The following is a 26549-nucleotide window of genomic DNA, read 5'->3' as shown; positions in this document are numbered from 1 at the left end:
ATTGCAAAGATCTATTCACTTCAGAAAGGGATCAAGACAACATGGAGACCCTTAGAAAGTGTCTAAAGTTCATCCCCCGTAAGGTCAGTTGAGGACAAGCTAATATTTTTAGCCACAGCATTGAATTTCAGGAGATTGAAAAAACTATTAATTCCATGAGTATTAATAAGAACTGTAAGTGGCGGACCCACATGCTCTCTTTAGCTGGTAGAGCCCAACTGGTTCTAAAGGCTCTCTCTTCCCATGCAGTTTATTATGCTTCATCTTGGATCTTTGCCAACTATCAATACAGTAATAAGAAGAGGCATTGTGTGACGTGGTGAAGTCGGAATGGTGTTGTCTTCCAAAAGATCTGTTAGTTGATAAGTTTGATACCAAGCTGTTAGTTGTCCAATGAGTCGCCATGTTTAAAACTCTTTCCTTGAATTTTTTATCATCCAGCTCTTGAAGTCTTTCCTTTGTCGCCCCATGTATTCGCCATCTGTCAAAGTGTTGTCCAAAATCCCTAATGCTCTTTGTCACTGTTTCTTCTTTTGAACCACTTTGAACTCCGGTTCAAAGCAGTTCAAAGTAGTTGAACCAAAAGTGTTTTGCACTAAAAAAAATTTGCAGGAAACACGCCCCAAAGCAGCGAGGTGTTCTTTTGAATTACTTTGAACCTCGGTTCAAAGTAGTTCAAAGTTGTTCAACGATAGAGGTTTCTTGGTGAAGGTGGATTATGATGTACGACGCGCCATCATTTTGCAAGGCATTGATTGCTGTGTCAGAGAGTAATAATTAAAAGGACGTTTTTATTCCCAATGTGAAAGATCATGATTATGAGGAAAAGTGGAAAATCTTTAGCCGAAAAGGGGAATGGATGTCATAATAAGGCTAATCATTATTGATACAGCCGCAAAGGAGGTTATTAAATGAGAAGATTATGTCATACGGCTTTCGAACGTGTAAACCTTAACAAAGAGTGATTTGTCATAAATGCCTCATAATGAGGCTGTACATTCGCATGTAAGTACTTTTCCTTCTTAAAATAAACTCGGCTTTCCCTTTTTGTTTATCGTGCGAAGAATTGAAAGCTTGAAGGAGAAGCTGTTAAAGAGGGAAGGAAGAGAAAATCATTGTTTCTCGGCAAATCACAAGTGAGAAACATAGAAATTCTTGTTTTTGTTCTGCAATCTCTGTGTTTTCCAAGAAAATCAGTTTGAAGCCTTGCTGTTTTGATTAAGGATGGAAGTCTGTTTTACATTTCTTTGGCAATGTTTCAAGTCTGGAATGTAAAAAAGCTGTCATAAGTGATACGAACTTAGAGGATATTAAGTTGGAGAATTTGCAAGCAAATTTCCTTGAGTATGCTGATGGATCGAATGGGTGCATGCAAGTTCTAACCAGTGGACTAATTGAAGCTGTGGCTTTTCCCCCATCCCTTCTAAGTCCCAAGTTGCTACAAATGTGTATTGATCATTATGATGTTAGGAGCAAAAGTATTGTAAGCAAAGATGGTGAAACAGTGCTCTCAATTTCAAGAGAAACTATTGCCTCCGTATTGCGTATTCTAGAGAGCACTTTTGCCACATTCTCCCCCATTCAATCCCTAGCTGAATATAGAGAAACTCCTAGCACATTTCATAATACTCTGGCTAGGAAATGGACCAAAACCAATTACGGTGGGGGCTCTAGGTTACCTAAAGTTATCACCAAAGATCACCTTAAACCTCATATCCACGACCTTGTGGTGCTGTTGCATAGAGTCAAAGGTTCAGCTGATGTTTTCCTCTTTGAAGAATAGATGTACAAATATATAGAAATCATTTTGAAGGGAGAACAATGGATGCACTGGGTAGAGATTATCGCTAGTTCACTAAGGACGCAACTCAAGCATGCCAAAGAATCTAGAAAAAATTTATATATGGCTTCCTACTTGACTTATTACATTGCCTGTGTTTGTGACCTTACCCCTCTTCCTCACGGATTCTGGAATGAAGAAATAACAGTGTACCAATATTGCCCTCTGCAAAAAAAAGATAAAGTGCTGGAGAATTTTAGGAAGGTTCATGATGTGTTAATTGAAAATGTGCATACACCCTTGAAGAAAGCACCAATGCCTAAATTGTCTTCCGAAGCTCAAAGGTTGATTCAACAATACGGAAGTTATTTCATACAGTTTCCCAAGTTCACTTACTTGAGAATAGGCGGATTTGAATAGGAACCTGTTAAACTTTCGCGATATGCTTTGGATTGCTTTGTTTTGACTAAGATTTGCAGGCAACTATTCTCTATCATTAAAGATAATTTACCACAAGAGGATTGGGAGACAACCTTCCAATTAAGTTGGGTTCTCTGGTCTGTGACAACATGATTAATGCTTTTGTTATTGGAAGCAATTTGCTTGGATTTAATTTTGGTTCTTATCATAGTAGAAGAAATTTTGATAGTAAAGGATATGCAGTTCAAATTCTTGGTCTTGTAGGTCACCCATTAGCAACTCCACAATTAGAAGATCTATGGCAAGATTGTAAAGATGAGGAGAAGGTTTTGAGATGAGACCATTCAAGGTTGACATTACAGCAAATCAATTCCCTAAAGTTGAAGGCAACACAAGGTTCAAAAAGAAAAGATGTCAACTCAGGGGCAGGATGCTGCTAATGGTGATGTGCAATTCATCGAGGCCTCTAAGGTGGATCAGCCAAGGTTCATGACTCCCACTAGAGATGCTCAGGCAATCTCTGTAAGTCTTGCTATCCCTTCCAAGTTATCCAATACGATCAACAAGAAAAGAAACCTGCAGCCAGTTTCAACACCGGTGAAGGACATTGTAACCAAATATGTTGCTCGAGGTTCAAAGGTTAAGAAATTGAAAACGGATGCCCATCTAACCAAAGACTCAGTGACTAGAAAGATAACGGTTGAAATAGCCACTTACAAGCAGAAACCAAAGTCCAAGGAGATTGATAATGAAAATTTTGAAGTCACCTCAGTCGAATTGGGGACCATTAATAGAAGCACTGGTAATCACTTTTTCAAATTTTTTGCCGACCATATGTTAACTCAATTGAGAAGGATAGCAAAGAGAAAAAGGAACTTAAGGGCATGGTGATGACTATGGCCGTGTATATCGATTCTTTGATGAATCTTGGTGCATTACCAATTGTTCAAGCCCCTCAAGCCTTCGACCTGAATTCTGCAGGAAGCCAACAGCTAGTGAAGCAAATGCAAAGGGAGAAGCTGCTAGTAGATGCTATGAAAGATTGGGTGGATGCCATCATTAAAGAAGGTGATAAGTTTATTTTGGAATTCACCAATGTATATGCCGAAGGGGAATCGCTATTGGGAGAAATTCAAACTTTGATTCCAAGATGGGAAACAGAGCAAAGCCAGTGTCAAGCGGTTGTATTTCAAGAGACTGAAGTTGAAAGTTTGGAGCGCTTAAGTTTCTGAATGAGAATTCCATGAAGAATGTAGATCCCTGTATGTTGTTCATCATGAAAAACAACATGGGTTGGAAGGAGTTGGTTTATAAGGAGGCAATTAAAGAAGTGCAGGGCATCGAGAACAAAATTACTGGAATGCATGAAGAACTCCTTAAAGATATGAAGATAGTAAATCCTACAGGGATTTTGCAATTCGATGACGGGAATATGGATTCTGAGACACTGACTAAGAGCTTCGATCAAGCCGTTGAGCAGATTAGAGATAATGAATCACCAAGCGTTAATGACTTCACTGCACTGGCGAATATTGAATCGATGTTATGTCTCAACAAGAACCTCATGCCACGTTAGAACCTAAAGATAAAGGAGTTCAAATGGAAGGACGCATGTAGGGCTAGGTTGCTGAGTCTAAAGAATCTGCATTCTCACGCAATGCAGGAGTTCATGAACACTTTAAGAAGCTCGAAGCTGGTGCGTCAGACCGTGGGCGAGGAAGAGAAGACTGGCGGCGAGGCTTGAACAAGATATTATTTTCAGTTACATTTTGACACCTGTTTTATAACTGTTTTTTTGTTTATAATTGTTGCTTGTTTAAACCGAAACGGCTGGGTTTTGATGGAGGCCTTTCGGATCTGTAATGAAACTATAAATGCTAGGGCATTGAACTTATTTAGGGGTTAGAAAATAGATAGCTAGAAATTCTAATAGATAGATACTTTGAAAACCGTGATCGAAAGATAGCATATATATGTTTACTTGTTGAATGACTGTGTGCATGAAGTTTTAGATATATATATATATATATATATATATAATCTTGAATTTGGCTTGGAAACTTTGCGTTCGAAGTATTTAAATCATTGTTACTTTGTGAACTCTAATTTATCGGTTCAAGTTATCTGTTGCTGTTCCTACTGTAAGTTCGTTTAAATTAAGATTCTTGAATAGTTGTTATCAAGTTGTGGTATTATTCATTTCTTTGAAATAGATGTTCTGCTGAAGCAGAGTTTGATAAATTTCCTTTTTGTTATTTGAATGAATTCTTACCTCACTACCTAAGAGTATGTGAGAGAACCTTATGTGCTTTCTGGTAAAAGTGCGAAAATAATCTTTGAATTCATTGAAAATTCTATAAGGAAGCTGTACCTTTAAAATACAGACAGAAGACAAATAATATGAAGTTTTCTCGACTGTTTTGAGCATTTTGTGTTTTCCAATACCATTGGGCATAGAGTGAATTTGTTAAAACATTTGAAAAGACAATCTGTTCACCAACACAAGCTTAATGCTTTTTGGTTTTCTCTTACTAATGTAATTTTGTGGTTCATCTAGAAATAAAGGAATGAGGAAATCTTTCAGCATAGACAGCAGGACCTTACTGGGTTTTATATGAAATTCACCCTCTCACATAATGTCACAGGTTATTGCTATATTGGAGGTGCCAAGAGAAAGGTTCATGCACAATGTTCTTCACAATGTGGAAAGTAACAACAATAATCAAGACACTCAAGCTAATCCTACAGATCTGATCAGGGTCCAGAACCTTAATTTTTCTGTGGAGATGGTTGGGATAATCCCATATACAGGAGCAGCCATAATGATGGCTGCAACTAGTCTCTGTTGTGTTTATAGTTAATATCTTTTTCTTTGTGTGGATAATGTATATCTGCCAAACATATAGCTAGTTTATCTCCAGTCCGATGTTAATCCCAGGCTGAACTTCTCGACATCTTCTGTGATGTTTTTGGTTCTGCTCCTGTTAACAAGTTGATATACTATCTCTAATAGAAAAAAACTGATACAATCAGCATATGATAAAGCTCACAATTATTTGCTAGTCATTGAATTCAATTAGCTTGCATCCCTCAGATTCGATTTTTTCTATTGAAGGCTTCCCCTTTGATGTTTTTACTCCAATCAAATGGGCTATTTTCAAGGTTGCATGGGTACGTGGGTACAGGAACGGGAACGGGTATGGGAGCGGGTACGGGTAAGCATATTTTTCAAAATAGGGGACGGGGGTACATGTGTAAGCCTAATTTTTTCTATATAATTAATATTTTATAGAAAATATAAAAATCAAAATATCTGTCATGAGTCATAACATTGAGCATTCAAAACAAGAAATTTGAAAATATAAGCCATAAGTCAAATATATATATATGCTATTGCTGAATGTTTAAAGTATTTTTCATAATTGGGGACGGAGGTACTTGGGTATGTCAAACTTACTTAAAAATTACACTATTATATTTATAAAAAATCTGATTTTATGAGTCATGACAAGGGTTTTTCAAAACAAGAAAAGTGATAAAGTTTGCAAATGTAATGTACTGTTTTTCAGTTTCAGATTTGCTATATGTTTGAAATAATAATACATGATAAATGCTTAGATGCATAACAAAGAAGGCAGACTTTAAACATGAACAAGAAGATCCTAAACCATATGACAATGACATATTGCAAATGATAAACTTTTAACTTGAACAGTGATAAAGTTTATTGTTAATGAGTATCAAAGTTTCAAACTGATTTGGTATTGAATTAAGTTTGATAAACAACAAGCTAATACAAAAACAAAAAACCAAAAAAAAAAATCAGAATCTTAATCAAGGTCCTTAGCTATGATGCTCTCCCCCGAGTACCCGGTACGTGGGATACGTGTACCCAGTACTTGGGTACGTGGGTACGAGTACCAGGGGTGTGGGTACGAGTACCCATGCAACCTTGGCTATTTTAGGTGATTGTCCAGTTCTCCCAAGGCTTCCTCCTTTAAAGACTATTAAACTTTAAAAGTCAATCCTGGAAATTGGATATCTAGGCTCTGAATGCTTTAGAGAAACCATGGCTGGTTCATTATGGTCATACTAAGGATGTCAGGTTTTACTTATCAATGGACCACAGAGGTAGGCATAAAAGACGTGTCTCAGATTAGGGGCCCAAATTGGAGGATTCGTGTTCTTTGGACTTTGTATATGAGTTTGGACCTCTAGAGAAATACTTTCAATCTCTCAATCAGAAAGTCTGGTGTAAAAGATAATTGTGACCCAAAAAAAAAAGATAGGTGAAAATCAATGCCTGACAACCAAGGGACTACGTATATCGTATTTTTCAGGACAATTTTCTTTGGGTGAACATGCCAAGGTTTTGATTAAGTCTAATGGATTAGAAAATGTAGTGTTTGTACCTGTCGTTTCTCTGCAAACCTACATTTCTATGGTTGTGAAAATGTTGACTCCCACCTTCCACTCTGGATACTCTTTCTGCCTTCGCCAAAACCCAGAGGGCATAAAATAAAAGCTGAATGCCATTACTCTGAAGCCAATGACTTTGTTGATCTAGACTCTTAATATACTATGGAAGCTCTACTCTCTAGAAGGAGGAAGAGGCAGCCCTACACTCGCTACTTTTTGAGATTATCCCGAAGGCACAAAGGTGTTTCGAATTTCAACACACAATTTTGGTTTCTGTGTTAATTATTTGTATTTTTGCCAGCATCTCAAATTGTTTCCCCTGGTTTGAGTGTATGGTCCTAAAAGCTGTAATGAGGATGTTTCTTTCTTGAAACGATGTTCGCTTACTTGAATTTATTTCCCAAGCTTACATGAAAAACAGATAAAGCCATATCAGGAAAATTCCCTGTTTTTTATTGTAGTCATGGGCTAGGATCCCAGTAGATTCACTCATTCAACAAATCATAAGATTTATACAGCTCAATACCAAGACACTGGAACTTTGCCATTCGCAACAAGTATGCTCAACATTGATATTGCTTAAAGCCTTCAATTTAATGGAATAAAAAAGGGATTTTTCAACATACTATACCTGAAAATATTGAGAGCAGACTGGGCATTCATAAGGCTTGTCTTTCTCCAGCCAAAACCATATTACTTCATGCTCATCATCTGCAACATATAAATGTCATACAATATATATATATATATATCAGAAGTCAAAAATTAAAAATGTCATAGGCATCTCACAATAATCTAGACTTTCAAAAGTGTCCAGCACATATACTACAAAAAAACATGAAATAAAATTACACTTTCAGAAAATTGATAAGAGCAAAAAAAGAGAAAGCATGAACATTAAAGCAACTTGGGGACACAGAACACTAGTTCAAGCTATGCTAACCTGTTTAACTTTAATCAAGGTCACCGGGAGACGGGGAGACTTCGAGGTCTCCGGTACTGGTACTGGTACCGGTACGGCAATTTTTCAAATAGGAGACAGGGGTACTTGGAGACGGCAAAAAAAAATTTTAAAATTTTTTTTAATAGTTTAAAGAGTCTAATACTAAAAGTAAATACAAAATTTGAAAATAGTAATACTGTAAGACTAAAGTAAATAATAATAGTAATGTCACATTAAAAATTAAAATAGACTCATAGAGTCAGAGATTTCAAAACTCATATGATCACAATATTGTATCTCATAGACATTTGTTTTTCGAATATTGCATATGATCACCATCATATCAGATTGATAATCGCTGAGATTATCATTACATATTCAAATTTTAAATTCAAAAAAGTATAGTTTGATGCTGAATTGCCGATATGCAAACAAAAATGAACACTTTGTACAATAAACCAAAAAACAGAAATATATCTAGTATTAGTATGTCGATGGTACTATCATCTACTCCACAAAGTTGTGATCATCCATCTCAAGGTCTTCAGCTATCATGCTCTCCAAAAAATCATCTCTCCAAAAATATTTTAAATGATTTAATTATTTAAATTGTTGAATAAAAATAATTTTTTAAAAGTGTTTCTAATGTTTTTAAAGTTATTAATTTATTAAATAAAATATTTTAAATGATTTAATCATTTAAATTGTCGGTGGTCTTAATTTTTGTATTAAAGACATTAAAATGAGGGCTAAAATATATAAAATTATTTAATATTATATTTTACATTTATATTTTACCAAGAGACTTCGGGGAGACTTCACTTTTTGGATTAGGAGACGGGGAGACTTCAGGAGACTTCGTCATGAAGTCTCCAACCTTTTTTGAGGTCTCCGAGTCGCGTCTCGGTCTTCGAGACGCGACTTTTAGGGGGGAGACGGGTCTCCCGGTAACCATGACTTTAATGAATAATTTTTATTTTTAGTTGTTCATGTTATTTAAGCATCTAGTTAGCTGCAACTACACATCCAAAGCTATGTCACAAGATTCAAGTTTGTGTTCAGCAATGATAAAATTGAAATTAAGTTTGGCCAGGGAAAAAATTCAAAACAAAAATGATGATTAAATTTGCCTACTATAAATTTGAAAGAAACTGCAAAATATAAATAATAAGTCCATTGAAATGCCAAAATAGATTAACAATTGCTATACAAACTTGAAATAAAATAGTACAAAATATTCTTTGGTAAAATAGAACAATACTATACATATGGGAGTGGAGCAATAGTCCAGACGAATTAAAACGAAAACTGCATATGAAAAGAGAGCCATCAAATCTACAGCGAAGGAGCACCTGAACATATCTTCCATCAAATATTTCTGACTTGAAATGTGTGAAAATGGGCTAGTCCCAAGGTAGAGAGAGAGCAGTGCAGACAGCGTATGTTCCATCAAATATTCTAGGGAAAATAGATTCAATAAAAAAGAAAACATCGACAATTTAAATAGAACTTTGAGTTTAAATACATTTTAGTTAATTAAGCATCATAGCGCGTTTTGTGTGCACTGTCTTTGACCACTGATTAGTTAAGAAAGGTCTCTGTCTTTAAATATTAAGAAATTAAAACAGAAGAAACGATACTCGCAGAATATGAACAAGAAAATGACTGACAGACTTCATCCTAGAAATGCAAGAAAAGTAAAATTCTTAATTGTATGCACAGTTTCAAGAGTTTTGTACTTTCTTTGACTACAAAAGGTTCCACAACTTCTGACTTTAGTCATACAGTACAAAACTTCACATCTGCATGTTGTGATCAAAAGGCATCGAAAGGAACAGGTACATAAATCCCCCAGAAGAAGGAATGGAACAACAAATTCCAGTGAATTTTTGTATGCTTCCATTTTGCTCATGAGCACAAACAAATATCAGTGATCCAGTACTTGTATTCCAGAAGAAAAAGGAAATAGTCTGCAATTGACTAATGAATTGTTGTTATTTGAAGGTAGAGAAATTTCAAGTATAAAATAAGAAAACTGAAAAACTGAAAACACCCAGGTAGACATTATAGAAAAAAACAAGAACATAACTTCAAATGTTTGAAATCCTATATCACCATGCATAAAGGGGAAAAAGACAATAACATGCAAGATAATACAACATATTCTCACTACATGATTCCAAACAACAAAAAGAAGTTTTGATTATAAATACAGAATTTTAGGCATATAAACTATAAGCCAATGTAATGTCCCATTTTTAAAATGACCATGAAAGTTGTGAATTTAGCCTATTATTGGGTCCTTGTACCCTATACTGGTGATTAGGACCATGTTAAGGATTATGGCTCCGTTTGGTGGGACTTACTATTTTAGTAAGTTAATGAATTGTTCTGATGAGCCCAGATGAGTTAGAGGAGTCGAATGATGCTCTCTGTTTTTATTTACAACTTTTGGTTTGGGCTCCAAGAAACTTGGAGGGAGCACTTATTTTTAGTAAGTCACACCATCAAGTGAATCCATCGTCTTTCATCATCAAAATCACTCATGTGCTGTCAGATTTCAATTATGATGCTTCTTCTATTATTTTCACAAGATGGGTGAATTATGATTATCATTTAATGAAATACGCTAAGGTTGTATAAGTCTATAAGTCATCTCATCATAAATCATCATGACTAATCATTAGGAGATATACTATGAACAGTCATGACTGCTCATGATCTTGGCATCAATAGCACTATAAATATAGACCGAGGATGAAGAGATAAGCATCAAAATACATAAATGCTTTGTCCTCTTCAGATCTACGATTTCAAGATATAATTATGTACATTCAAACTTGACATTCAGTCCTCAATAAAATTGTTATTGAAACTCATCTGTGATCTTGATTATCATCTGCAAAACAATAATATCAGTATACCTCAGAGTCTGAGAATCGCCATTAGTATACCAGTCTGATCATAGGTTTGATTCACATTTACATGTTCATTATATATATTTGCAATACCTTTGCATATGTTGCATAAATAAAATATAGAAGAAAGAATTTGTAATTTCAATTTCTATGCATTGTTATATATTTCATCTTCTGAAAAACCAAAAAGCATATATTTGAAAAAAATTTAAAAATCCAATCTTCAGCATATAGTTTGAGTGAGAGCCAGCAGGGCTCATTAGAGCCGATCATCTCCCTAGATTTTCAGAATATTTTAACAATGTGTAATTGCAATAATAACTCACCATCAGGTCCACCGGGGCAGCCCACAATTCGCTTGTCAAAATAGGATTGCACAATAGCAGGTGCTTCCTGAAAAGGAGGGAAGCAGAACATTTCTATTACATGTTGAAAATCTTAGATCCTCCAAACTAACAAAACTACTGATTACTCAATATAAGAAAAAAAATTCTGAAAAGGTTTTATGCTTAAGTTAAACTTTGAACAATAATGAGAGTTTCCTTATAAACTGAGTCAAGTGCAAAAGGTAGAGATTAATTGGTTAAAGCATTGGGTTTTCATTCTGTAGACCTAACTTCCAATAGGGATATCTAAAGTTGAGTTCTAAGTTGTCTCTAGATCTTCCATAGTTGGCTTCTAATATGAAGGTGGTTTCTGAAAAAGTGCATTTCTATATAGTGAGACTTGGTCTTCTATAGGTGATTCCAAATGCATCTCCTCGCAAGGAGCTTGTATTGGTCTAATGTTGATGCTCATATGAGAAAGGTATTTGTAAGTGATATTCAATTCAAAAAGAAAACTGATTTACCAATCTTGTTACCTGTAAGGCAATGGTTTCAGCCTTCGGAGATTTCGTTCATGGATTCAATAAAATAAAATAAAATGGTGTTGTATTAATTCTGCTTAAGGTTCACCCATACAAAAACAAATAAATCATAAATACATACATATCTGCAGACTATAATCAACGATATAAGAGGTGTTTAATAATTTTAAAATTTAAATGCGGAGGAATATTTCATAATTTTTAGTTTCGGAGCTTTACCAGTTGGATATTTGGCTTTTAAGAGCCTTTTTTATTATTATTTTTATGTAACCACTATATTATATATTATCAGGCTATATGCCTTCTGACAAAAAAAAAAATGTCATACCATATTAATAAAATTAATAAAGAATATTCTTAACATAATAATAAACTATTAATTAACTATTAGTTTTCTAATTTTGCATTGTTGATAGTAAAATTAATAATTTATTTACATTATTAATATTATTAAAATAATAAATATATTAATTTTATAAAGTAGATTAAAAGTTGATTAAAATTTAAAAAATTAATAAAAAGATTAACAGACAAAATTAATATATAGAAACAGCCTTGACTCTTTTGTTCCTAGCTCTAGAAAGGTGATTCACTTCTTTCTCATTATCCATAGATAGTTTTGTGGGAATTCAAAAAATACCCGCATCACAAAATTCTGGATCAACAACCTCCGAATCATCTATTCCCACAAATATTATCATTTTGCCCACCAATTCAAAACAAAAACACTGGGAGGGTTAATGTTTTCAGGGGTCCCGAAAATCTTGACCTAGAACACGCAATAATTGGAGGAATCTTAACAGATGACTATTAAAATATTTTAATATTTCTATAATGGCCATTTTAGTTAATTTTTAGTTTCTAATTCTAGCTTTATTTGATGATGAAGATTTTTTCTCTTATCTCTATTGTATATACCGATTTATAATAACATGGTATCAGAACGGGTTGGTGGGATCTTAAGGTTTGGATATTTTTTATTTTCTAAAATTGTGGACTCTTTACTTGGAATTTTTTCCATGAAAATTTTTAATCATTTATTAAGAAAAAATGCATATTCGCGCGGGTCTTCCAATCCAGGATTATCTGCTTGAGGTTGGGTTTTGTTTGCAAAAGATCACAATTTGCAGATCAAGATTTGTTTTTCCCTGCAAATAACCGTGTGTTTCTTTTTCAGGCATTGTTTCTTCCCATTAAAGTGCTGCATATAGTCAGCCCGCATGAAGGGTTTCAGCAATGTTTTGAAGAATTGCCGCCATTATTTGGTCATTGTTTGTTGGTTTGTCCCATGCAACATCTTCTGCACAGGCCATGTGGGCAAAAACTATAACCTTTTCATTCGCATATGGGGTTTCTTTGCGCATGTTTTTTCTGCTTCTCCATAACTTTCAAAAAAAAATTATATATAGAATTAATAATAATGCAGAGATGACTGTAGAGCTGTTTGTATTTCCCTGAGAACTTATAGAAACTGCTAAGAGATTTACTGTGTTAAATTGCTTCTGTCTGTCATATAGATTAAACTATGATATATTTTTAGTGTACACGTACTAGGTTTATGTGTATTAGTCTTTATATTCTTTGGGTCCTTAATTGAAAAGCACACAATTATATTGAAAGTGGGGAGTGAATCATTAGCCAATTTAAAAAAATTTATCCTAACAATTGTTTTAATAACTTTAAATGTTGAAATAGACAATTATGCATATGAACACAATGACACCATGTTTATGTGGAAAACCAATGCGGAAGAAAACCACGGCAAAGTAATTGCTTTTATATAAACTTGTTCTTTTACAAAGATAAGTACGCTTCAACCTACTAGAGGCTCCAACCTCTATGTTTATGAGCACCAACTCTCTGTTGTCTTCGTGAGTACCAACCCATTGCGCACACACTGCTCTTCCACCTTGTCAACGTTGCTTGCTCAACAGATGATGGATCTAACATAACTCTTCCTTTTCAAAAACACTTCCTCTTCTATATGTATATTTGATATATATATACGTTTTTTCCCTTTTTTCCCTCTTTTAATATCTATATCTGCATGAATCTTTAAATGCAGCACACATGTATATCAATTCAATTCACACTTCTTTCCTGGTATGATTACACTTTTACTTTTCTAATTACCTCACTGTTACATCTGTATTGATCTTCTTATATATCAAACCTGACACATATAAATCTGATTATTCTTCAATACATCAGAACTAATTCAACTTAATTATTATCTTCTATTTAACACATATCTCAAACTTTTGTACTTCACATTCTTTTTACTGCTTTCTCTGACTTATGGGCCGCGCCTTCTTTATACAAATGATTCTCCACACTTTATTTCTTTCCTTGATATTTTTCTACATGCTTAACTATTATTCCAGAAATACTAATCGCAATCTTCCTCTTATATACTCGTTCACATACCTTACTCTCTCATTCATATCTATATCTTTTAATATAAGTTTAAAAGCTATGTCTGTGTTGGAAATTTAAAGGAGTAACTACGAGGGGAGGGGGTGAATCAATTACCACATAAATAAATCCAAGTCCCTCAAGATGTCAATATAACTTTAAAACAATTCCTTGCTGAAACTCGGTTAACACTGAATATGCAGATCTTACGATGTTAAATGAGATTCCCCTTAATTAACTTAGTTGCAGAAACATAACGCAAATAACATTAACACATGAAACACCAAGATTTAACGTGGAAACCCAATTTGGGAAAACCACCAATTGCAACTAGTTATTGTTTTCCACTTTTCTGAAGTGAGCCCTATTAGAAGCCAACCTAGTTGAAGGTTACAAAACACAATGTTAGGTGTGACCTAGTTAGAGGATTTAATTCACCCTGTTAGGAGTGGCCTTGTTAGAAGTCTTCAGACACTTCAATCTAGAAATACCACCTTGTTAGAGGATTTGTCAAATAGTTGTCAAGCTAACTTTGTTAAGAGATTTGATTCACTGCCACAATTATTACATAGTAATAATGACTTGACCTGATTGTTGATGCAACTGATTTTACAGATTCAGATCTTTGTTCTGGCTTGGCTACTTGATCCTCTATGATCACAATGTTCTTTGCAACTCGGTCAACTCAGTTGCTCTGCCCTATACAGATATCCTTCAAACTCACTTCCTTCATTCATCTTCTTCAATTCCATACTTTTATCTTCAACTTGACCTTTCATATATATGATCCACCTTGTCAAGTCCGCTTGAATACTCTTTTAATCAATCAAATATTAACCCTTAAGTTGGCTTGTATTAACCAATAAATTTATCATACTCAAAATGCTGACAGTCGGCTAATATAGAACCAACCCAACTCGGTTAGAACATGAGTTCTAACGTTAATCAACCCAACTTCATCAATATTGTCTTCATGCTAACTTTCCTTTGGTAACCAAGCGAACTTGATCAACACAAGATCCATGCCAACTTTCCTTTGGTAACCGAGTAAACTTGGTTAACACAGGATCTACTTTCGATGCCCGAGTGCGCTCAGTAAGAACTCTAAACTTGGTTATAACTGGAATGCTCAGCATACACAAGAAACCGTCTTCAAAGCCCGAGTGAGCTCGACAATCACTAATTACTTGGTAAAGGCTTGACATTTTGTGTAACATCAAAGATAACATACAATTGCATAATTATTTTCAACAATCTCTCTTTTTGGCATTGATGGCAACACAACATGTCATGATACAAAGAAATTTTAGAGCAAAACAGAAGTAAGGATAATATCCTTAGTTTCATTCTGATTCTCATCCATGAGAACTCCCTCTATCAGTGAGAACTCCCTCTGACATCAATCTCTCCCTCTAGAATAATTTCCTAATTGTACTCATTGCAATTTCTTTCTCTAACAACAAACTCTCCCTGTGATTTTTGTACAAAATTTCTCATCTAATATGACATCAAACTCTCCCTCTTTGGCATCTCATGCCAAAGACAACAATCAATAAAATTTGCCGGTAACTAATGTACTAATTCATTTGCAATCTACTCTGACAATACTGCATCAAATTGACTGATTTTCAAAATGCTTAGTTGATGCATCACTAAAATCTGATTAGTAAGCTTCAGTTAGGGGAATGATCACTAGCTTACCTCTTAGATACAAGAATGCATCCTTAGGTAATGGCTTGGTGAATATGTCTGCAATTTGTTCCTTTGAATTCACATATTCCAATCTAACCTCTTTGTCTTGCACTAATTGTCTCAAAAAATGATATTTTATTGCAATGTGCTTTCTCTTGGTATGCATCACTAGATTCATGGATGTGTTAATTGCACTAATGTTATCACATAAGATAACTATTGGATCCTTGATTTCTTCCTTCATTCCTGACAACAATTGTTTGAACCAAAGGATGTTGGAACAATTAACTGCTTTTGCAGCATATTTTGCTTCTGCTATAGACTTAGATATGCAATTTTGCTTCTTGCTTGTACAAGACACTAGCCTCTTTCCAAGAAAAAATGCTCCACCACTAGTGTTTTCCCTATTATCAATACTTCCAACTTAATCAGCATTCACTAAAGTTGTCTCCTTTCTTATACCACAAACTATAATCTTCAGTACCTTTTAGATATCTCATAATTCTTGTTATTGTCATCGTGTGATTTTTCCTTAGGATTAGCAGAGAATCTAGCCACCATACCAACTGCTAATGCAATATCAAGTCTTGTGAATTCCACATACTAAAGTTTTCCAATCATTGATCTATATGTAGTCTAATCTACCTCCTTGGAATCATCATTTTTGGAAAGTTTATGTCCAGTAGACATAGGTGTTCCAACTAGTCTAGAATCCTCCACTCCAAATTTCTTCAATATCTCCTTGATGTATAGATGGTTGTTTTCATTTGTCCTTTGAAAACCAATCTTTATAAGATATTTATGCAATCTTTCATACTAGGCTTTGGGGCCTTGTTTGAGACCATACAAAGCTTTGTGTAATCTGCAAACCATAGCCCTTTTGTTAGGATCTATGAAACATTCCGGTTGCTCAATATAGACTTCCTCTTCTAAGATCTCATTCAAGAATGTTGACTTCACATCCATCTAATATACTTTGAATCCTTTATGTGCAGCATAAGCAAGTAGTGTTCTAACACCTTCTAGTCTAACAACAAGAGCAAAAGTCTCTCCATAATCAATACCTTCTTCTTGAGCATATCCTTTGCATACTAACGTTGCTTTATTTCTTGAAACTTCTCCATTTGTATTCAACTTATTTCTGAATACCCATTTTGTGCCAATTAATTTTTTGTCCTTGGGTCTAGGAACAAGAGTCCAAGTTTTGTTCCTTTCAATTTGTTTAAACTCTTCATTCATTGCCTCAATCCAACTTTCATTTTCTAATGCATCTGTAACAATTCTAGGTTCAAATTCAATAAGCAAACATGCACCCTTTAATTTGTTCCTTGTCATTGTGCCTTTAGACTGATCTCCAATGATTTTCTCAAGTGCATGATGCCTTCTGGCATATCTAGCCAATACAAGTACCTTCTCCTTGGAATTAGAACTTATTTCACTCTATTCACCATGCTCAAAATGATCTTTTCAATCAGGCTCGGGTCTTGCTATCTTTAACTGGGGTTTGTCAAACTATGACTCAATTTGCACTCGCTAAAACTCAAGTCCTTCTAACTAAGACTTGAGTCCTTCAGACTATGACTCAAGCTATACTGGCTGCAACTCGGGTTGAACTAGGAATTTTGGAGACTCAAGTGATGAAGACTGTTCATTTCCAATTGCATTTGCTTGAATCTCAAGTATAGTATCAGGTTGAAAGTAGACAAAGCTCCTATAGTTTTTGGGTTCTTTTCTGCTTTGTTCTTCACTCTTTTCTACAATATCATCAATTTTCACATATGCATTGTCTATAATCTTGTGAGTAGTAAGATTCAGACATTTATATACTTCTCTTATTGGAGTATCCCGTGAATATTCCTTCATCACTTTTCACACCAAATTTTCCTTTCCTAGATTTTTTCAAAATATAACATTTGCTTGAAAATAATTTGTAATAACATGCATTGGGTTTATAGCCATACCATAATTCATAAGCTGTTTGATCAGGGGGAATCTTTACCTTTGCACTTTCCTTTGCCTTCTGGGAATCTTCTTGCAAGCAGGGCTTCAATGACTTCAAGATCATCATCAGAATTATCTTCATCTTCACTATCAAACCTTATGCTTTTAGATTTTCCACCTCTCTTCTTGACTGATAGTTTAGCTTGAAATGCAGACTCAATGCTACCAAACTTAGGAACATGGTTATCAAAGTTATCTAACTCAAAGGCTGTCAACCTTTCCACTAGTGCATCCAAAGTTATATCATTTTTAAGATCACATCTCATTTCTTGAATAGATGACATTCTAATTGCATAAACAAGAGGAAGAGTTCTGGGTACCTTGTTGACCACTATCACATCATCTATTTTCCCTCCTAATGCTCTAATTGCACTCATACTTGCTTTGATTCATTCATTGTATTGTGTGATGTTTTCATCTTCTCTCATCTTCATCTAATCAAATTGCCCTCTTAGACTTTCTGCCTTAGCTATCCTTACATTGTCGTCTCCTCTGTAGATATCTTTCACCTTGTTCCACATTTCATGAGCAATAGGACAATCTTTGACTTCATCAAATTCAGCATAACTGAGAGTAGAGGCAATGTCAATCACATTATGTTATGATTCTTTTTTTCCACAATTTGATCCACAGACAAAGGTCAACTAGGCGCCACATATTTGTTCTCCAGATATTTCAGGTCTATGTCCCCAATGGTTGCCAAATGTAGCTTCATGAGTTCCTACCATGTTTGGAAGTTATCACTGTTTAGCTTAAGAATCTCCCTTCTGTAAGACATCTTGATCTTTAGCTTAGGTCCTTGAAATCTTATCTGCAAGCACCAAACGCTCTAATACCAATTATTGGAAATGTAAAGGAGTAACTGAGAGGAGCGAGGTGAATCAATTACGACAAAAACAAATCCAAGTCCCTTGAGATGTCAATATAACTTTAAAACAATTCCTTGTTGAAACTCGGTTAACACTGAATCATTATCAATAGGCTAACAATGAATAAATTGATGTAACTCAATTAACACTAAACATGCAGATCTTAAGATGTTAAATGTGATTAACCTTAATTAACTTAGTCGCAAAAACATAAAGCAAATAACATGAACACATGAGACATCAAGATTTAACGTGGAAACCTAATTTGGGAAAACAACCAATTGCAACTAGTTATTATTTTTCACTCTTTTGAAGCGAGCCCTGTTAGGACCTTGTTAAAGGTTACAAAACACACTGTTAGGTATGACCGTAGAGAGGATTTAATTCACCCTGTTAGGAGTGATCTTGTTAGAGGTCTTCAGACACTTCAATCTAGATATGCCACCTTGCTAGAGGATTTGCCAAATAGTCGTTAAGCTAACTTTGTTAAGAGATTTGATTCACTACTATAATTATTAGAGAGTAACAATGAAGCTCTTGATGCTAATGGAACTAACTTTGCAGATTCAGATCTCAATTCTAGCTTCATTACTTGATCCTCTTTGATCAGAATGTTCTTTGAAGCTCAGTCAACTCGGATGCTTTGCCCTTACAGATATCCTTCAAACTCGCTTCCTTCATTCATCTTCTTCAATTCCATAGTTCAATCTTCAACTTGACCTTTCATATATTTGATTCACCTTGTCAAGTCCGCTCAAATACTCTTTTAATCAATCAAATATTAACCCTTAAGTTGGATTGTATTAACCAATAAATTTATCAGACTCAATATGCTAACAATTGGCTATTACAAAATTCAGTTCTCAGTTAACACTGAGAATCCCTTCATTAACCGACCCAAGTTGGTTAGAACATGAGTTCTAACGTTAACCAACCCAACTTGGTCAATACTGTCTTCATGCTAACTTTCCTTTGGTAACCAAGTGAACTCGGTCAACATAGAATCCACGCTAACTTTCCTTTGGTAACCAAGTAAACTCAGTTAACACAGGATCTGCCTTCGATGCTCGAGTGAGCTCGGTAAGAACTAACTCTGAACTTGGTTATATCTGGAACGCTCAGCATAAACAAGAAACTGTCTTCAATGCCCAAGTAAGCTCGGCAATCACAGATTGCTCGGTAAAGGCTTGACAATTTGTGTAACATCAAAGACAACATACAATTGCATGATTGTTTTCAACAGTCTCTTGCCCAAGAGAAACATTGGTTCATTAGAATCTAAACCTTTTAACCTTACTTTATAGTAAGATTTTCTTAATTAATAACAACAACCTTTTTAATATATCAAACCCTTATTTCTTTGATAATGATGTTTCAAAATTATATCGTATCCTTGTTTTCATGTTGGCTTACGTCTCCATTATATCGTCCGTATAATATTGTGTAGGCATCTGGTCTTATATTTTTATATCCAATATCATTGTACACCTATAGAGATAAATTTTGTTGTAGTTCCATTTCAAGCATTTTGTCCATCATATAACCTGACCTATATCTTTTATCAGGCTCCATCTTCTTGTCTTCTACTCTTATGATTTCAGTCTTCCAAGTTGCCGTATATCTTCATTTCCATGCATTGGCCCCCACTTAATTATCTCGTTCTGATATGCCACTGGAATCACAATTATTTCTTCTGCCCCTGTTATGACTATGCAACACGATATCCTTATCATACTTCATGTTTACGAAAATACATCATCTAAATCAGAGAAAATGTTTAGTTCGCTGGATATACGTCGGACTCTCTATTACTCGCCATCGTTTAATATTCAACCATTGCTTCACTGAATTAAGTGATGTGGCATTTGTTTGGTATTTTACTTATCCTGATTCTTACACAAGCAGCCGCTTATCAACAAGCTGCTTTTTCACTATAATATTTTCTGAATCCATTCTTGTCGTCATAGCGTGTATAATGTTTTGCCATTTAAACTTTATATTTATTGTGCTCCTTTAAAAAATAATCTGCATCGGGCTTCCTTTACTTATCAATTTATCGAGCCCTATGTTTACCTTTTGACGTGGAGTCCTTCAAACTAATTGTGGGCTCCTTTGGCTTCACCAAAAATATTGTCGCTGTTTTAGTCATATGCGTGATAATACATCTGACTTGTTTGATTGTTGCGTATTGGCATCAAAACTGTCGGGCCATTAGAATTCATAGATATCATTCCTTTTACTGGAAATACTTTATTTGACTTCTTTTACAGAATCGTAGTTAAAACTTAATGCTGCTCAAACATATTGTTGATGGCACCAAATATTTTGAACATGGTAATTCTTTTATTAACGTCACCAGTTTGCACTTAAATCTATCAATCGATAGCTCGTTTCCTCTTCAGCGAATGCACATAGACGTCCAAGAATAGAGCCATACAATACCTCCTATTGTCTTCAAAAACTGATATCATGTATTCTTGTATTTGCTAACTTCTATCTTATCAGAATTTGCTTACTGTGCGTTCTCACAGTTCTTCCTTTAATGGGCTTATGAACAACACTGCTTGTGTGGTAATTCTATTACTGCTTGAAGAGAACATTTATGTCTGATAATGTCATCATCATTGAGTATTGCTGTTCATACTTGCCATTAATTTATATTGTCACCATTCAAGTAACCTCTGCTCATTTTTATTCATCATGAGTTGGTTGCTATTGTCATTTACGAACTTGCCACTTTAGCATCTATTCTGTTGCTGTTGTATTTGTTTTGCCATGTAGCAAACAAGTTATCATTCAAGGTATTGATGTAGTTGCTGCTTATGCTATCCTGTCCTCTTATCACTACCAAGTATGCTTTTGTACAGTCCAATTATTATATGCCCAATCATTTCATTTTCCCTTCATTACAGCTTACATAGTCTCTGCCTTATTCCATATTACTGCTTTCTTTCTTTTCCACTCTAGTGTATATGATTGTCTTAATTCTTTATTGCTTTTATATATTGCTTCATATTTGTCATCAATGACAACCAATACTTCCATCAATTTTACTTATTGGTTTTGGCATCAATGACAAAATTTCCATCATTAATGTCTCCTTATTCGATATTACCTGCTGTGTTACTTCTCTATAATCTGTGGGTATACCTTTTATTTCATTCGATGATTCCGTTCTTGTCGAAGCCTTTCTTTCTGTGGTTTGCAATGGTGCTTTATATGCCTTTGGGAATGTGTATTGATTCCCATATATTACATAGTAACATTTCTTGATATAGACATGATTCTTGACCATATATCTAGTTATAAGACTATTAATTTCAACATTTAAAATCATTTATATGGTCTTAGTCCAATTACTACTAATGATATATTACATGTTAAATATGATTATATATTACAGCATTAAAATATTAATATTATAGTAATTAGAATATTATTGATTTAAAAAATAATTAATTATGATATATCCCAATTTAAAATATTATTATATATTTACTAATATTAGCAAATTAATTTATACTCTAAAAATAGCTTTTTTTTACCAACCAAAAAGTATTCATGCAGTTTCACGTTCCATAGTCTTCATGTGATTCCTACTACTCTGTCTTTTTCCTTTCGTTTTCTCTTAGCCCCCCTCTTTGCTCTGCTTTCTAAAGATGGTTCATTGCCCTGCCTTCTCACAATGTGTCTGTCAGATTCTCTTGATTTTCCTTTGCTCTGTATGTATGTATGCTTTGAACAATTTGCATTTTGATCAACTATAATTGTATTCCAATGTATTTTATATTTTAAATTTTTATCATCATTATTTATATAAATCCTATTTTAGAAAGCAGACATCACAGCCCAGTCTTTCCATGCAGTCTGTTTTGTTGTTCCTATTTGGTAAATGCAGAGAGGTGGTCTTCGATTTGTAATTTTGAGACACTACTAGTGGATGAAAGTAGTTTTTACCGGTTTTAATAGGAATAAACTATAAAGTAGTGTTCTTTGGGCAGGTTTTAAGTTGAAAGTTTTTAATGTTTTCAACAGCTGTAAAATCATTTGGGATCTCTTAAGTTTCTCTTGTAGTGCCTACAAAGATGCAACTCTACCCCAGACAATGATCTCCTCCAATTGGAAAATTTATACCTTACATATAAATTTGCCCTCCTCATTATATAGTTAAGCACGCTATGGAAATTATTCATCTGTTTATCGATCAATACCTGATGATATTAATTAATATTTGTTTAAGAGTAGATGATCTCAATCATCAGTTCTATGAGTATTTTAATATATTGATTGGTTGCTAACTTGCTATCTATTTTTTGGGTTTGTTAACTTGATGTTCAAGAGATGTTACCATGAGTTTTGAATTGGTTTTCGAGAAGTTAAGACCAAAAGTGGGTAATTGTAAGTTTAGTTCCATCAATGCCTTATCTGTTGATACCTGTTGCTAAGAATGCGCTGATCTACATTGCTCATTGGCGATATCAAGGGTCATAACAATATAAATAAGCTCATTAAAAGTCTCATTCAGACCATGGTAATAGAAGTTTTCTTCGTAACACTTCACAACACCTCTAAAAATTCACCTAAGCTATTACATAGATAAACTATAACAAGTTCATCTTGGAAGTTTGTAGCAAGAAAGATGGAGGATTTCCATCATCTCAAGTTAAATTCTCGCTTTGAGATGATGTTTTTGCATGAGAAGCATTTTTGGCGTTTGTCTTTCTTGCTTAGTCTTCGTTGTTGAAGCTAACGGCTTTGGAGAATAGACGTGTTGTGAAGGTTGTGTTCTGAAGACAAGTTTAGGGTTTGGTAAAGAAATTGAGTAAGGATGGTTGTCTAGAGAGCATGAGAATATGATAGAGAAATATCACCTTTACGAGGGTCAAAGAGAGCATGACTAAGCCATGCACGTGAGAAGCTCATTATGAGTGGTTGTTGAAAATAGTTTGAGGTTTGTGATTTGAGAGTTTAAGGCTGAAAGCTACAGAATTCAGCTCAGAGCTCCACCTTCATGAGGATTGAGGAGTTAGCCTGATGATGTTCAGCTTGATTCATAGTGTGATCTTCAAAGAAGATTTTCTCAAAATATGTCGTCATATTATGTAATCAACATGTTTGGGGAGCCAAGGTATATGTTGTGAGGTTTTCACACCATCGCCCCAAAATTCTTGGGGACCCCCTTTTTTCGGTTGCCTTAGCAAATTTGGAGTTGTCCAAAGGTTTCCGATTTGACGATTTTTACACCTTGGACGCCTTCGGGCTAGGAGGGATGTGATTTGATTTTTTATTTTTTTTCATCCAATGCGAAACTTGATTTTCCGGAACACGTAATTTTATCCTTAGGCCAAACGGGTTTCAAAAAAAACAACGTTCTTTCGATGGTTAGAACGGTATCAAGAAGGATAGAATTGCAAATTTTGCACTTAGATAGATTTTTCAAAATTTGGTATAATGATTGAATAAGATTGAGCATTTTTCAAAATAAAATTTTTCATTTTATTGTTTTGGAAAATCTTGAATTTTTTTTGGGTGGAAAGGGAAATTTTTGATAGTGAAATTGGAATTGGAGTTTGAATTTCGAATACCAAAAGAAAGGATTATTTTGGTGTTAAAAAATTGAAATGGTATTGCAAAATTAAAATTGAATTAAATTACAAAATTGCATTAATTGAGTTGAAATTTTGCCTAGAAGATTTTTAAATGTTAAAAGAAATTGGTAAATTGGAATTTAAAATTGATTTTAGCTTGTTAAATTCGATTTTAATGATATTTTAATTGCCAAAACATTACTAAATGAAAATTTGGGCATCCCCTAACCGTACCTTGTTTTTATTTTGCAATTTTTGATCAAAACTGGCAATTAAATGGGCCAATTTCACTATGGACTAAGTAATTTTAATGTTGCATTTAACTATGGGCCATTAATTAAATAGCTAATTTAATTTTGTTTTCCCTCAAGTAGGTTGGCCCACTTGGAGAGGCAAAAGGTTTCGTATAAGAGGGGCTTCCCCTCTTATTTTCTCATTCCGTTTTCCTTCTCCTCCTTGGATGTGTGATTTTCTTCTAAAGGTGGAATTCAGACTTGGGCAATTTCTTCTTGGGGCATATTTCTCCATTTCTTGGGGACTTTTTTCCTTCTTGCTTGGGCGAATTTCTTTGGCAGCAATTCCTCCTTCCAGAATTGGGCAATTTTATTTGGTGAAGAGCCTATATGATTTAAGGTCTGATTTTTGGCATGTGTGGGCAATTTCAAGTAAGTTGAAATTCTAATGTTTGCTAGGGCATCATTATTTGCAAGGAAGCAGGAAATTTTCGAGATCTGATCCGAATTTGAAGACGGTCCAATTATTGGTAAGGGCAGATCTAAAGTAAAATTCTATTCATTTTTAGAGGTGAAGATTGGTGAAGGCGGATTCTATTCCTTGTTCTTGCTTTTGATTCATTTCCCTTATTTTCTTCTTGCACTCATCATCCACCACTTCATCATTCCATTGATAGGCTGAAGTTGGGAAATATAAGTGTAGATTTCATGATAAGACACTTGGAGAGGCAAAAATAAGCTAGACCACCCTAGATTTGAAATTGGGAGATATAAGTGTAGTCCATCCTAAGGTAACGAAGAGGCAAAAATAAGTGATAGTCCCACCCTTAGGATTGAAATTTGGAGATTGATAAGTGTAGAGATAGAACTTGGAGAGATAGAAATAAGCTAGATTCCATCGATAGAAAGTAGGTTGGAGATTGATAAGTATAGTCCATATCATTTAGAACGAAAGGGCAGAAATAAGTGTTTAAAATGGTAAATGTTAGTGCAAGCAAGAACCTAAAGGGAAGTGTAAGCAAGCACCTAAAAGGAACAAATACCAAAAAATGACAAAGAAGACATGATGCCTAAGACCACCTTCTTCTCGAAAGTGAGGTGAGTAAGCGATACCAATATCGATACAGTGAACATGGTACAGTTGAAGGATAGATTGAAAGACGGACAATCCCCCATGGCAAAAAAATCTACAAGAGTGGAATTGTACACGCGGCAGCTTTTCTTCCTACCTTGCCTTGTCTAGAGTTGGTAATGGAATGTGCATCCCAATTTGATATTATTACTAAGTCCATCATTTCTGATGAAGGGAAGGGAGTGTTATAGCCAACATCGGCAGACAAGTGGTCGAAGAAGTATTTAATATTCCTCAGTATAAAAGCATGACAATGGCAAATGATGGAACAAGCGGCCAAGTTATTTTAGGATAACCAAGAGGCTTATTGCATTCATCTAAAGCAGGACTGGTTACACGAAGGCAAGAAAGGAGTTACCAGGTCATCAAAGCTCACCAAATCATATTTCAAATTTGAGTATGGCGATCTTATTGTGCTTCTCAGCCGAATCATGGGCATAGCTCAAGGTATGCAATTCGAGGACTAGATGAATTACTTTATTGATGAAATTGAAAATGGAAAGAGAGTTTGATTCGGCTAGAATTATAAGTGAGAATTTAGAGTTGCAACTTAGGTCAGTGCAAAATCAAAAGTAATTCTATATGAGATCCTATCTTTTCTATCTGATTGCAAGATTATATGAAAATCCTGGACTTAAGGCCTTAAGAGTGATTGGCAATGGGCCAAGGCAATGTTTGGTACGAGTGCTATCCATAGCTTCATTTGCATAACACCAAAGATTATAAGATGTTTTATGACCCCTTTGCCATGAAAATGGTAAGGATATTACAAGGGACACCTGCTAAAAGGCTCTCTCGGAAGCGAAAGCAAAAATTAAGAAGTGTGGGAGTTAGTTAATTCAATTTCCATAATTCACGTATATTAGAGTAGCAAGAAGTAGAGTTTGTCCGAAGAGACTTCCAAGGTACCCACCCGACAAGGTAGTTTTGGTAGAGTTGGCTAGGCAATTGGAGCATTATGACAAGATGATGAAACTCAAAGGTGAGACAAGGATTTTCTTCTCATTTGGAATAGGCAATGATACTTGTCCCAATCCTGTCGCCTTTGCAGCTACAGATAAAGAGTTAGAATGGTGTCGTCTAGGATGGTATAGAGCAAGACAAGGATTTGATCCTAATGGCCTTGTCAAGGCATCTCACGGAAATACATTTAGACACGTTCCTACTATAGAAGATTTCTAGGCCAATGCACAAGATGACTTTCATGTGAGGAAGCTAGCTTTCTCAAGGTTGTTAGTGAGCATGATGAGGGCAATCAGATGGAGAGGCCT

The 26549-nt window shown here is 34.8% G+C and overlaps 1 protein-coding gene across 1 annotated transcript in view; it reads right to left on the bottom strand.

Annotated features, from left to right (window-relative positions):
* LOC149546541 (cytochrome c oxidase subunit 5b-2, mitochondrial-like) overlaps positions 1 to 26549 on the bottom strand; it is a 70275-nt gene that overhangs the window by 5463 nt on the left and 38263 nt on the right. The window contains exons 4-5 of the mRNA XM_089791247.1: positions 10807 to 10873; positions 7251 to 7330 (exon numbers count right to left, since the gene is read on the bottom strand). Coding sequence (XP_089647373.1) covers positions 7251 to 7330; positions 10807 to 10873 — 147 coding nt within the window. The remainder of the gene's footprint in view (positions 1 to 7250; positions 7331 to 10806; positions 10874 to 26549) is intronic.

Source organism: Cupressus sempervirens, chromosome 7 (genome assembly GCF_028749045.1).
Source record: "Cupressus sempervirens isolate cs-2001-9-10 chromosome 7, ASM2874904v1, whole genome shotgun sequence".
Taxonomy (NCBI): Eukaryota; Viridiplantae; Streptophyta; class Pinopsida; order Cupressales; family Cupressaceae; genus Cupressus; species Cupressus sempervirens.
Note: the sequence above shows the minus strand (reverse complement) of the source record. Positions and strands in the feature narration are given on the sequence as shown.